At 41.3% G+C, this 14,184-nt stretch overlaps 1 protein-coding gene across 4 annotated transcripts in view; it reads left to right on the forward strand.

The window, feature by feature from the left end:
* The window catches only part of HECW1 (HECT, C2 and WW domain containing E3 ubiquitin protein ligase 1), a 273,800-nt gene that overhangs the window by 162,933 nt on the left and 96,683 nt on the right, over positions 1-14,184 (forward strand). For 3 of the 4 annotated variants that reach the window (XR_012774309.1, XM_075493694.1, XM_075493692.1), the window contains one exon: positions 2,642-2,720. Coding sequence is in view for 3 of the 4 variants with exons in the window: in XM_075493694.1 (XP_075349809.1) it covers positions 2,642-2,720 (79 nt within the window). In the remaining variant the exon portion in view is untranslated. The remainder of the gene's footprint in view (positions 1-2,641; positions 2,721-14,184) is intronic. The other variant, XM_075493693.1, reaches the window with a different exon arrangement.

The raw sequence follows: 14,184 nt of genomic DNA on the forward strand, positions 1-14,184 counted from the left end.
TTACGATGCTGTCTGACTTTTTGGCCTCTGAAAAAATCCTTAAGGGTTTTGCAAGTAAATCTCTTGGGTTTGTGCAAATAGGAGCTAGATGAGAGGAGAGGCTGGGGCTGCCCTGTGCTGGACACAAGCCAGTTCCAGCCGGCTCCAACAGCCTTTTGGTTTTCACGGGGGGAATTGCTGTAGGGGAAGCTGTGGACACATCCTCGTCAAACCTTTGACTGAACTGGGATCAGGAAATCTGGGATTAGGAAAATTATGTCAAAATTTCCAAAACACTGAATCACCTGAGAGCAGTTTTCCATTGAAAGCCAGGGGGAACATTTATTAGCAATCAGGTCATTTAAAAACCTGACCCTGATATAACACACAAATGCTGTGCCTATGGAGTAAAAAAGTAGGAGCACTTCCCAGCTCCTGGGTGCAGATGTGTACCCCAGCTTATCGCTGTGCTAACATCTGGGATGTACCCTGCTTTTTCACCCCACTCCAGCCTCCCTCTGCCTTGATTTCCATGGGAAAGCATGGGGCAAGTAGAAATTGGGGCAGCACTACCAGTGGCCCCGTGATTGCGTGACTGAGGGGTGAGCACTTGACAGTATGGCGTGGGGTACACCTGCTTCACAGAATAGATGGATCCTTTAGGAGTAAATAAATTTATTTTTTTGTTGTTTCACTTATGGGGCTGGATGTGTTATTACTCTCTTTGTATAATGCCAAGCTTTGCCAGTGCAGGAGCGCCATGCTGGGGATGCTTTGCTAGTGTAATACTCTAGTATAACTGTCTCGCTACAATTTCACTAATGAAGTTATGGCCCAAAAAAGGGTCATTAATAGGAACATATTTGTAAGTTTTGAACAGGCCGGTATTTGCAGGACCCCATCAGATCCTCCCCAGTCTGCTCAAAGCATAGACTGTTAAACTATTCATACTGATTTGTAGCAGATCTAAAAGCCCCAGAGAAATGTTTAGGTACTGGAAAAAAGCACATGTTTTGCAAATGTGCACGTATCTAGGTCAGCTGGCCCAGTTACTGTCCTGGACAAAATCACGAACAAGACCATAAGTAGTAAGCATTAAAGGATAATGTGCAATAAATGTCAGGCAGTGAAGTAGTATGAAAAATACATCTTGACAAGAAAATGTTCTTTCTTGGCGGGATCACAACTTTGGCTGGTAAAGGTTACTGCGTTCTTGTCATAAAATTCTCCTAGTCACATAAAATATTCTGATTTAAACATGTGTCTATCCAGAAATCAGTGGTGGCTTTAATAAGTAGATTGAAACCTGCTTAGCTGAGAAGTCCAAAAGTGCAGTTGAAACTGCTTAGCTGTGATCCAGCAGGGATATTTCTACTGGAATTCACTTGTAGTCCAGCTCTACTCAGTACCCTTTTTCCCATTTAAATAGGCTGTAAGAAACAAAATTATTATGACAAAAGGCAAGTCCAACAGAACCCACTTTTTTTATAATGGTGTCTAAATTCAACCTGTATATTTATGACCTAGGCCTCATCTGTGTCTTGACCTGCTAGCTGTGCTTGTTGTTTAATCCCTGCTAGCTGGGCTGCAGTGCCCCCTTGCCCGGGTTTTTAACTCTCTGGGGGCAAAGAGCAGCTTGTTTTCTAAGTTAAGCTTGAATACACAATATTTAATATACTGAGCAATGAGTCACAGCTGAGTGGGACTTCAGTTACCATTTCCTGGTAGAAATTGGAACTTCACTGCATAAATGCTCTTTTTCTTTTTTGCCTGAAAGCCGAATGGCAAGAGTGGCGAGGAGCTGCGGCTTCCCGGGAGCAGAGCAGCACTTGGTTTGACTCTAGAGTTGGCGGGAGATTGTAATAGTAGCACCACCGCCCTGCTGAACTTGGAGCCTGACTCCCAATGGCATGTCCTCTGCTCAGGGAAACAGTGGTGAAAACTGCTGATGGTGGGTTCTTGCTGATGCCCCAGACACAAAATTGCTGATGGTGGGTTCCTGCTGGTGCCCCAGACACTGGCTTGAAGCTGTTCTTGCGTCCCAGTTCCGATCATGGACAGAAGGTAGCCTGGGTCCTAATTTGCATAACAGCAGCCCACCGATAAACTTGGCTGAACCAAAGACTGACATTAAAACCTAAACGGTGGAGTACAAAGGGTCAGCTATTGATTTTTTTTTTTTCCCCCCAGATCACCCTCAACACTTATTGTTATCATAATTCACGTTTTTTGCACAGGGTATTAGTAAGCTCTTTGAAGTCTTTCTTACATGTATGCAATAAACTTTCTGGAACAAGATTTTCTACTCTAGTAGTAAGATGTTATAAAGACAGAAGTTGTTTTTAGAGGTGAGACCACATTCTCATCCTTACATGCTACTTTTAAGCGCAGTTCCTTTTTGGGTGAGGAACTGCTGTATTAAAATTACAGTACTATTTTTGTATCATTCTGTTTTCTTATGGAAAAGCCTCCAGGAAGGGATGACTTAGGCCACTAGTGGTTAAATTATTACCTGGATAAAAAACATTGTTTTGATTAGTGGTCATCTAATTGATTCTTGGTTGTAAAACTAAGAATCTGTAAAAAAGACAGTTACTAAGCAATTTATCTGTTCAAGAGTTATTGGAGACTGCTCTCCCTCTCACCATTATTTTTCTTCCAGCAGATTTTTAAAAGCATCACCAATGAAGATTCAATCCAGGGACAAGGAAGTCGGAGACTGATAAGTTTTTCATTGTCAGGTAAGTCACTGCTGATGTGAAAGTTTTAAGCCCAGAGGGAAACTGAAGTTACTAAAACCTTTCATGTACATGTGTATATATGTATATGTACGTATATATATATTTATGCATGGGGTTTTGCCTGTCACTCTAGAAGTGACACTGAGACAGAGAACTAATATCTATGATTATTGCTCTCTTCCTTCAATGACAGTTACATGCTGAAGTGTCTTGTTCAAGTAGAGTTTTGGGGCCACATTAGGTTTTCCTGTTCACGATTAAATGTGGTGCTATATATGGAAGTCAGGGAAAGCAGGGAAAGGCATACGCTTTACTTACAGAGCAAAATGTGATTTGTGGTAGTCCTCTGTTTCTTGGAGAGCACGTTCCACAGTCTTGGTCTGGACCTGAGGCAGATCCATGCGCCATGGTGCACAAGCTTGTCTGTATTGCTCAACAGTGACTCTCAGATTTCTTGAGCCAGAAGACTGCTCTCACTCCTCTAAATTTTATGAAGAAGGTTCAGCCTCATTATTTGGCACATCACTGCAGGTTTTAAAAGCTTAATATGGTTCCATGAAGCAGCTACAAACATTTGATGTGGCTTTGGTAAAAACAGTCTGTAAATCACTTCCGTAGAAAAAGTCAGTTTGTCAAAAGAGAGTAGTTGTGAGCAAGGTTCTCATTTTGGAGTTTTATGCTTGCTACTCGATTTCCATGTTTTTTAGTTCCTGGAAGACAAAGAGAAAGATACTGAACTTGACTTGGAAATTCTTTGAGGAAGTAGTACGGAGAAAAAAGAGTTATCCTAGTTCAAAATTTTTACAAGTGTAGGCCTTTCTGTATAAAGACCTACACTTGGACAAGCATCGCATTACATAATTGGTTTGGCTGTATGATTTATTTCAAGCTTTCCTCTAAGTTGTGTTAAAGGTAAGTAGGACTTCCGTATCTCTTTAATATTAAGCACGCAAGTCAGTGCTTTTCCAAATTAGGTGGCCAGTGTGGTTCTTGAGAGGTTATATATGCTATATGGCAGGTTAGACTGGCATTAGATAGGGCTCTTTTAACACATCACTTATTTTTGCCAGGTTGGACACTGGGCACCCACCCAGTCACATTAATTTGATAAAACCACCGGTTTAGCTCAACAGAAATAAAGAAGTAGAGTTAATATTTTTTAATGTTCTTAAATAATCTTACACCAAAAATGTTGCCCAGAATTAGTAACATTTTTTCATTCTCTCAGATTCTTTGGTCTAGTAGACCAAGAGATGTCATATAATTTGTGAGACTGCTAAATAATATTGTCTCAGTGGGCCCTTTTATAAACTAAACTATCTAATTTACAGCTTGATTCAAAGTATACGAAGACCATACCATGTAGTACATTTGGGATATCTTATTCTAGTGGTTCACAAGCAATTAATTTACATTTATATCACATCCATATTAACAGCATCATCACAGCCAGGTATTTAAAAGCTTTTGAGCTCACAATTATTTTATCAAAAATCTTTGGTATCAAAATAGCTCAATTTCAGTCTTTCTGAAATTAACAGATTAACACATCACAAGAATTTATTTATTACCTTCTTATTTAGTCAACAACAACAACAAAACGTTGTTGTCTCTCTCAAAGTAAAATAATTGCTATTCTGATATTTGTTATGCTAGCTAATAAAAGGCAAATCAAGCCAGGCCTTCCAGCGGCATCACAAGGAACTGGGATTCCTTTCCATTTGCACTACTATCTCAGCAATAGTAGTTTGCACTACTATCTCAGCAATAATATTGTCACGAGTCCTTTCAGCTCATACAGACTTCTCCTTTTCAGTATCTATATTTTGGTATACTGTCACCTTCAGTGTCATTACTTAAAAGTTAGGTTTCCAAATTATGGTTGATTTAGTTGCAATTATTTAAAAAAAAAAGTGTAAGACCATTAGTCTGACTGGGGACCATTGCGTTAGGCGCTGCACCAACACAGAGCCATTGTGCCCTAAGCAGTTTATCATCTAAAGAATGCAAGAAGAGCTATACCTTCCACTGTATCAATTTTTAAAAATAAAAAAATATTAGAATAGGAGGGAAAAATCTTGAAGTAGGCCAAATCGCTAGAAATGCTGAACATCAGTCCATTTCAGCTGACTTGTATTGCGTGCTCTACTGCCTAGACACTCCAGTGAGACCCTATGTTAAAATGAAGTGTGCAGAAACAGTTTCTTTCTAAAACTTGGTGACAAAGTGCTTTATTTCTGTAGTTTTATTGAGTATTTGCTTGGACAAAATCCAAGTGGTTTCACTGGAAGTTTTGCCTGAGAAAAGATTCCTGGATTGAATAAAAATGTCAGAAAAAGAAAAAAGTATAAACTGGTGCTTCAGAGCAAAAGGAAATCGCTAGCTTCTTGAGAATAGAAATAGCTGAGAGTTTGCATTATGTCAGCAAGGGTTTGTTTTCTTCATATTTGCTTCTTTGGAGACTGGAAGTTGGTCCTGTGAAAGATTAGTTCAGATTAATAGGTTCATTAGCAACACTGATCTCAAAGAAGATAATTTCCCATGATTAAGCTTCTTAATGGTTTATATGATTACTGTATTATTATAGCTTTCACTATTTAAAATACCAAAAGAAATATTGTAAGCCTAATTTAGCTAGATTAAATACAGTCTTTAAGGAAAGCTATGCAGCCAGTTTGTATTTACTTTCTGACATGACTTTTCTGCTGTTACCAGTGAATGTCACACTTCTGATAAGGCGGCTGAAAGTGTCAGAGCTCTCTCACATGAAGTACAGAAAGAAGAAATGTGCTAAGCCTCCCAAGACATACCAGCCACTTCACTGAAGGTTCATGGTTTAGTAGCAGGATAACGCATTTGCTGAAAGCGACTTGAAACCCTTCTGTTGGCTGGTATATTTAGAAAGAGTTATCATGAGGTTTGCGTGATATGCCTCCTAGCTATATGTTGCATCAAATAACTTTTTTCAAGCTTTAGTATTTCACATATCTCATGTGTTTGCAACACGCTTTATTTGCAATTGTTCTTGTGGAACAAATGACCAGAAGATCTAAATATTTCCCAAACATTCAGGCATTTATCCTCATCACACCTCTCTGAGAAGTGTTGTTAGTTATTTTTGTGTGGCTTTCAGACCAGACATTCAGGTAACATCAGTTGTCAGTTTATGGAAGTCAGAGTATAAATCACAACTGAAAATAGTATTAGGTCCACTGAGGGTCATTTTGACAACAGTAGTTACCATGAAATGCTTGATCAGAATGCAGATATACCATACGCTTTATCTTCCAACCTTTTTTTGAAATTCTAGTGACTGACTATATAACAGGAGTTCTACCCACTAAATTTAGCTTTTTAATATTGCTATAAACCTGCCTCCTCTTCTGCACTCCCCAACTCAAGCTAACTTGCCCAGATGTATTCTTTTTAAACGTGAGTTACTAATCCCTCGACTTCTTCTTACCTGTCAGAGCTTGCACGAAGGTGAGGTGACTTTCTACCACCTCTAGTAAACCTGTGCCTACAAAGTACTGCAGTGCTCTAGAGTAACACATTTAAAGGCCTCAAAGGGCTTTGAATTCAACTACTCCATTATCCTGTATAACACGGGCCACTTTGCTCCATGGTGTGGAGCTTTGTGTGAGTTTGGCTCAGACATATCTTACAGACATGCGTGTAGTCTGGATCTGAGGATACCAAGAGATGGTACTTTGCTCCAGTGTTTAATCGCTTGCACTGATAAAAACTGCCCCTCGCTCTGTCAAGCTGTTCACATTAGCTGTTCAGACTTTTTCTGTGTTTTCCTTCTTGATGAAGACAATTTAAAAAGTAGCCTGTCTTTTAGCCATTTTTGAATAATTAATTTCTCCACTCCTTTTCATTTATTAATAGACCTATTTTCTTCCTGATCCCTCTGTTGCCCCTTCCTTACACAAATGAGAATCCCTTTCATTTTCCTTTGTAGCATTTCCAGCTAGAAAAATTATTTTCTCCTCTTTTCCACTGCCTTTAATATTTTGCCTGGGAGCCTCATGTGACAGAAATGTTTTGGCTTATCTGCTCCACTTAGTCTTTTTTTTTTTTAAATCTCAGATCTTTAAACACCTCCTTGTGCAACTACACCAGCCAATTCTTTCTTACATTCTTTTTTAAAAGGAAAATTGAGTCTGTCTATAGATCTGTAGATTTCTGAGAGCAGAAAGAACCACTTTAATTATCTGATTTAACCTCTTGCATACCACCAGTTGCAGAACCTCATTCAGTACCTGATCGAGTCAGTAATCTATTGTACATTATGTAGTATCTTTCTCAATTCCCCTGCATTGGTTTGCTGTGTTGGATTTTAAGACTTCCTATCACTGCACTTTACTGTTTGATTTCTAAAATTCCTTAATAGTTGCTTTTTGAAATCTAATACCAGATGCAATACTTATGTGAATCTGTGCTCACTTTCCTTAGATTAAATTTTAGTATCATGTACCACTGCATGAACCGAATTGGCATTTCCAAGCCAATGCAATATTGCTATGCTCTTACTGTTGAAAGATTATTGCTTTAAAAGCCCATAGCTGAGAAGCAGTACCTATGTGCCTCCTGTTGAATCCTGAGCAAGGGAGTTTTGTTGTTCCTTCCTTTGAAGCCACCACTATGTCTTAGGTAGCTCAGCTCAGTATTTGAACTGCTACACTCTGAGATAGGTCCTGCTTGCTCTGATCAAGCTCTGCAAAGTGCAGTCTGCAAAAGAAACACTGATGTATTAGCACCCTGGCAATTTCCTTACCTCATTGGTAGTCAACCTAGATACCAGTCCTGTTAAAGTACATTTATTCAGTGTCAGTACCCGAGTTCACAGCTCTTTGGGAATTTACAAAGGAAAACTGAAGGGAAATGTTGGAGCTGTCCATTGACATCCTAATGTCCATGAAGATGGTTTATTGTGCCTTGATACATGAACTATCAAGATCTCAGTAAGATGACAGTATTTTTACTTTCTGCCATTAATGTGCAGATCATAGAGAGAATACATTCCATTTTGGTATTTGTCAAGCTAAATCACAATCTAAATTGACTGTGGTCTTCCCAGTGACCCTTTGGTCTTTCCAGTGTCCTGGTAACTTTGCAGTAGAACCATAGACTCACAGAATGGTTTGGGTGGGAAGGAACCTTAAAGATCATCTGCTTCCAACCCCGCTGTGATGGGCAGGGACACCTTCCACTAGATCAGGTTGCTCAAAGCCTCATCCAACCTGGCCTTGAACACATCCAGGGAGGGGGCATCCACAGCTGCTCTGGGCAACCTGTTCCAGTGTCTCACCACCCTCACAGTAAAGAAATTTTTCCTAGTATCTAATCTGAATCTACCCTCTTCTGTTTAAAACTGTTACCCCTCGTTAGTTACGCTTTTAGGTATGTTCTGGGCAAGTTTGGTCTAACTCAAGATGTCTTCATCTTCTCAGAGGGTCAGATGACTCATGAGGAATATGTATCATTTCCTGGTTCTGAAAACACATGGCTAGTACACTAAATAGTAAAAATGTGAATTCAGTGAGTTGACCATAGAATTGCTGGGGCTTAATTATCTGTCCCACAAGTGTCAATATAGCTAGCTGCAAGTCATCTATTGAAATCAGTTGGATGGTGCTTGGAAACATGAAGGACATTAAGTACTTGCTGTCCTTTGTTGGAAGGAATTTGCCAACTGTATGAGACTATCAATATCAGTTTCTCAAAACTAGTAGCTCCGCTACTCACTGGTCTTTGACCCTTCTGCTGGTTTGTAAACTCTGTCTACTTCAGTGAAGTAAACTATGCACCATCAAGAGACTAGGTGGACTCAGTCTTCTTGGGACACATTTATAAACTGCACAGAATATCCTTTTCTATTATTTCTAGGAAAGTTCTTCCAAAGCTGTTGGTGAAAGCTTCTCATCCCTTGGGGAGAACAACTTCTAAATTCTTAAACTTAGAACTGATAGATTGATGACCAGACTAAAAGTAATTAATTTAGAAACCAGACTGCTCCAGACTCTGGATCTTGCTCTGATTCTCCATCCTTTCCTGTCATGCTTCTACAAGCATGACTCTAGACCAGTACCTTGCTATGTCTGCAGGGAACTGAAATACCATCTTCACAATAGTTTTGCTGATCATTACCATCAGAGAATCTCCTTGCTGAGCATGACAAAATATGACGGACAAATCATACCTCTCCCCTGGCCTTTTGAAAGCTTAGTTACTTGTATTGAGGCAAAATCAAACATGGTAAAACACAGGTGTGTTAGAGCTGTGTCTGTCAAAATTGATATCCCCACATGGTTCCACGGTTTGCCAATAAATACATGCTAGTTTCCAGATTGCCACAAAAATAGAGTCTCCATCACTATCCAGTCATCACTGCCCCAAAGTTTGTGATGCTGCATGGAAAATGGATTTGCAGAATGATCCTTTACAAGACAGACATGTTAGGGACAGAGGCTACATGCATACAAGTGACCTGGAGCAAAGCTTCCTTAGGTCTCATCCAAACACCCAGAGATCAGCATATATGGAAGGGAAGCCCTGAAGTTGGAACAAACTCATAATTCACTTGGGGGCAGCAGCAGGCAGCAGTTAGTATAAACCGTTTTTGTACAACGAAGTGGGCATAGCTGGATTAGGATGCATGTACTTACAATCACTGAAAGTCTGCAGCAGTGAAAGAGTCTGTGGTTGCTGTGTCTCCACCTGGATTCCTTCCTTCTGTCATCTTTCATGAGAGATGGCCTGACATGATTAAACTGATAGATCTATATAACCCCTTTCACGCTAAAGTGTGATTTATGAGTAAATGGGAAGCTGATATATGGTATATTAATAACTTTTTTAAGAGACTGGATGAAAGTACACCTTTGCAAAGCATAGATGAGTTATCTTGGTAGCATTTTCTTGTATGCTTCCAAGAAATACACGATAAAACTACAGTGTACAGCAAGACACATCCATGCCTTCTGGAATTCATTGGTTTCACCAAAGATTTAAATTCAGTTAACCTTAAACCATCACCTAAATATTCAGTCTCTTCAGAACCTTTTTCTGAAGACAATACAGATAAGAGAGAAATACTTTCATTTAGGGAAACAGAATAACTGGGATTCTTCTGTTGGGATGTTACACAGCAGTGCTAAGAGAATACCTGAGCCTTTGGTTACAAGTTACGGCATCTGTATGTTCCACTTCAAATTAAATTGACTTCTTCTGGATATCTGCAGGTGCCCATGTAGCTTTATTCAGATCTTTGGTATTTCTGATGCTCTGTTTTTCACAGTGCTGAGAATTTGTGGTGAGATATTGCCGTGGTTTAGCTTCAGTTGGCAGCTAAGCACCACACAGCCGCTCGCTCACCCTCCCCTCCAGTGGGATGGGGGAGAGAATCGGAAGAGCAAAAGTAAGAAAACTTGTGTGTTGAGATAAGAACAGTTTCATGATTGGGAAAAAAATTGTAATTAAAAGGAAAACAACAAAAGAGAGAGAAGGAAACAAAACCCAGGGAAAAAAAGAAACAAGTGATACAACCGCTCACCACCCACCGACTGATGCCCAGCCAGTTCCCAAGCAGCCATCGCTGCCCCCCGGCCAACTCCCCCCAGTTTATATATATACTGAGCATGGCGTCATATGGTATGGAATAGCCGTTTGGATCAACTATCTTGGCTGTGCCCCCTCCCAGCTTCTTGTGCACCTGGCAGAGCATGGGAAGCTGAAAAGTCCTTGACTAGTGTAAACATTACTTAGCAACAACTAAAACATCAGCATGATATCAACATTATTCTCATCCTAAATCCAAAACACAGCACTGTATTACCTACTAGGAAGAAAATTAACTCTATCCCAGCCAAAACCAGGACAGTATCCACCCCTTATTCTATACCATCTACGTCATGCCCAGGTCCTACCCTTTCCAATACATTCCAGTTAATCACCACCACTTTTCCTGTCTTTTGATATATACACACAGATATCATTCCCTTAGCGTATGGGCCATCCCTCTAAAATGTCTGTTGAGTTCATTTAGTCCATGACTTTGGGCTCCATCTGTCATAACAGTCTTTCAGGGCAGGAGAGATGGTGTGTGGATTGTTGGATTGTTGCATGCTGAAGCCAGTTCTGGTTCCAGCACCACTGCACTTTGCTCGGTTTCATCAAAGTTCATTCTTCATTAATCTGGGTGATTCTTACTGTAATACTGTTGATATGGCATATAGCAACCATAAAAATGATGACATACAGTACTGTAAAGCAATTAACATCATACCATTCAGTTCATTGGCTATTTTCACCCAAAAACAAATCCCGTTGAGGTACACATTGGAATTCCCCATCCTTTCGCATTACCTACCAAGTGCACCCAAGTCCTTGAGCAAAAGCAGTCCCACAAATGGGTTTTCCTTTGCCCAAGGCAGGAGTAACCCAGACTGTCTTCCCCAGCATATTTTTTACATGCACTACAGGGCCTTTATCCCCTTCTACAGTATGTAAAAGTTTTGATTGGGCAGGGCCAGCTCGATTGGCAGGTCACCTAGTGTTAACTAACCAGATGGCCTTTGCTAAATGTGTATCCCAATGTTTGAATGTCCCACCACCCATTGCTCACAGTGTAGTCTTTAACAGTCCATTGTTTCGTTCGATTTTCCCGGAGGCTGGTTCTGGTGGGAGTGTGATATAATCGATCTGCCAGGCCTCCCCATGTTTATATTTCAGCCATCGTCGTCCATACCAGAGAGGCTTTAACTGCTGGCTTGCTTGATTGCAGCACATGTTTCACATTCATGGATAACCTGTGCAATAGTGTCCATGGTCAAGTCCACCCCTTGATCGTGAGTCCATCTATGTGTTGCATCTCTTCCTTGATGGCCTGAGGTGTCATGGGCCCACAGAGCTATAAATAATTCACCCTTATGTTGCCAGTCCAGATCCACCTGAGCCACTTCAATCTTAGCAGCCTGATCCACCTTCTGGTTGTTTTGATGTTCCTCAGTGGCCCAGCTCTTGGGTATGTGAGCATCTACATGACATACTTTTACAACTTTACAACAGGTTCTCTACCCAGGCAGCAATGTTTTGCCACAATGCTGCAGCCCAGATGGGTTTGCATCTGTGCTGCCAGTTGCTCTGCTTCTATTGCTGTAACCACCCCCACAGGGCATTTGCCACCATCCATGAGTCAGTATAGAGATAGAGCACTGGCCACTTTTCTCATTCAGCAATGTCTAAAGCCAGCTGGATGGCCTTTACTTCTGCAAATTGGCTTGATTCACCTTCTCCTTCAGCAGTTTCTACAACTTGTCGTATAGGACTCCATACAGCAGCTTTCTATCTCCGATGTTTTCCTACAATACGACAGGACCCATCAGTGAACAGTGCATATTGCTTCTCATTTTCTGGTAGTTTATTGTACAGTGGGGCATCCTCAGCACGTGTCACCTCCTCCTCTGGCGATATTCCGAAATCTTTGCCTTCTGGCCGATCCATGATCACTTCCAAGATTCCTGGGTGACTGGGGTTTCCTATTCAAGCCCATTGTGTAATCAGTGCGACCCACTTACTCCACGTAGCATCAGTTGCATGATGTGTAGAGGGGACCCTAGGGGGGACCCTTTGAACATCCAGCCCAGCACCGGCAGTCGGGGTGCCAGGAGGAGCTGTGCTTCAGTACCATCCACTTCCAAAGCAGCTTGAATCCCTTCATTATGCTGCCAATATCTCTTTTTCAGTTGGAGTATAGTGGGCCTCGGATCCTCTGTATCCCTGACTCCAAAACCCTAGGGGTCGACCTCAAGTGTCCCCTGGTGCTTTCTGCCAGAGGCTCCATGTAGGGCCATTCTCCCCTACTGCAGTGTAGAGCAAGTTCTTTATATCTTACCCTGCCTGGACTGGCCCAAGGGCTACTGCATGAACTATCTCCCGTTTAATTTGTTCAAAGGCTTGTCATTGCACAGGGCCCCATTTGAAATCGTTCTTCTTCCAGGTCACTTGATAGAGAGGGCTTATGATCAGACTGTAATTTGGAATATATATTCTCCAAAAACCCACAACACCTAAGAAAGCTTGTGTTTCCTTTTTGCTAGTTGGTGGAGACAGGACTGTTATTTTGTTAATCACATCCATTGGGATCTCACAAAGTCCATCTTGCCATTTTATTCCTGAAAACTGGATCTCCTGTGCAGGTCCCTTGACCTTTCTTTGTTTTATGGCAAAACCAGCTTTCAGAAGGATTTGGACTATTTTCTTCCCTTTCTCGAAAACTTCTTCTGCTGTATTGCCCCACAGGATAATGTCATCAATATATTGTAGATGTTCTGGAGCTCCACTCTGTTCCAGTGCTGTCTGGATCAGTCCATGGCAAATGGAAGGGCTGTGTTTCCACCCCTGGGGCAGTCGATTCCAGGTGTACTGAACACCCCTCCAAGTCAAAGCAAACTGTGGCCTGCACTCTGCTGCCAAAGGGATTGAGAAGAACGCATTAGCAATATCGATTGTAGCATACCATTTGGCTGCTTTTGACTCCAGTTCCTGTTGAAGTTCTAGCACATCCGGCACAGCAGCACTTGGCAGCGGTGTGACTTCATTCAGGCCACGGTAGCCTACTGTCAGTCTCCACTCTCCATTAGACTTTCTCACTGGCCATATGGGACTGTTAAAGGGTGAGCAAGTCTTGCTGATGACTCCTTGGCTCTCCAGTCGATGAATCAGCTTATGGATGGGAATCAGGGAATCAGTCTCGTTTGATACGATATTGCCGCCAGTGTACTGTTGTGGTAGCAATTGGCACCTGTTGTCCTTCAACGGTCAGCAACCCCACAGCAGAAGGGTCCTCCAAAAGACTGAGCAAGGTGGACAGCTCTTTTCCATCCATCTCCAAGGCAGTTATACCAACAGAAGTATCTTAACTACCCAATGATGTTCAAAATACTGAAAAGTTATTGTAATGAAGGAGGAAACATCATAGAAGAAGGTAGCGAAGGTGCCATTCTGTATTTCCTCCATGAAAAAAACCTCTCAGAGGAAGAAATATAATTTCTAATTGTCTCCACGAGGTGGTATCTGAAGTACAGTAATGGCTTCAGTACAAAACTCAGATACCAAATTAAGCTCAAGGCCAGTGTTTTAATAACAAATCTCCCAGGCAAAACATCATTAATCACTGCAGAGCACAGCAAACTGCAAAAACCAACACCACCAATCTTTAACATGTACAGCAAAAAAATGAGCATGGTGCAGACCAGATAAACCAATATCAAGAACAGATGAATCAATATCGTGACCCACAACTATTAACAGATCTAAATTCCTTAATACGCTCTGGTTAATGTGTTATTATCTCAAACCCTTCGTGCCCCATGTTGGGCACCAAAAAGGACTGTTGTGGTTTAGCTTCAGTTGCCAACCAAGCCTCACACAGCCGCTCGCTCACCCCCCCCCCCACCAG

Source organism: Mycteria americana, chromosome 2, assembly GCF_035582795.1.
Source record: "Mycteria americana isolate JAX WOST 10 ecotype Jacksonville Zoo and Gardens chromosome 2, USCA_MyAme_1.0, whole genome shotgun sequence".
Lineage (NCBI taxonomy): Eukaryota > Metazoa > Chordata > Aves > Ciconiiformes > Ciconiidae > Mycteria > Mycteria americana.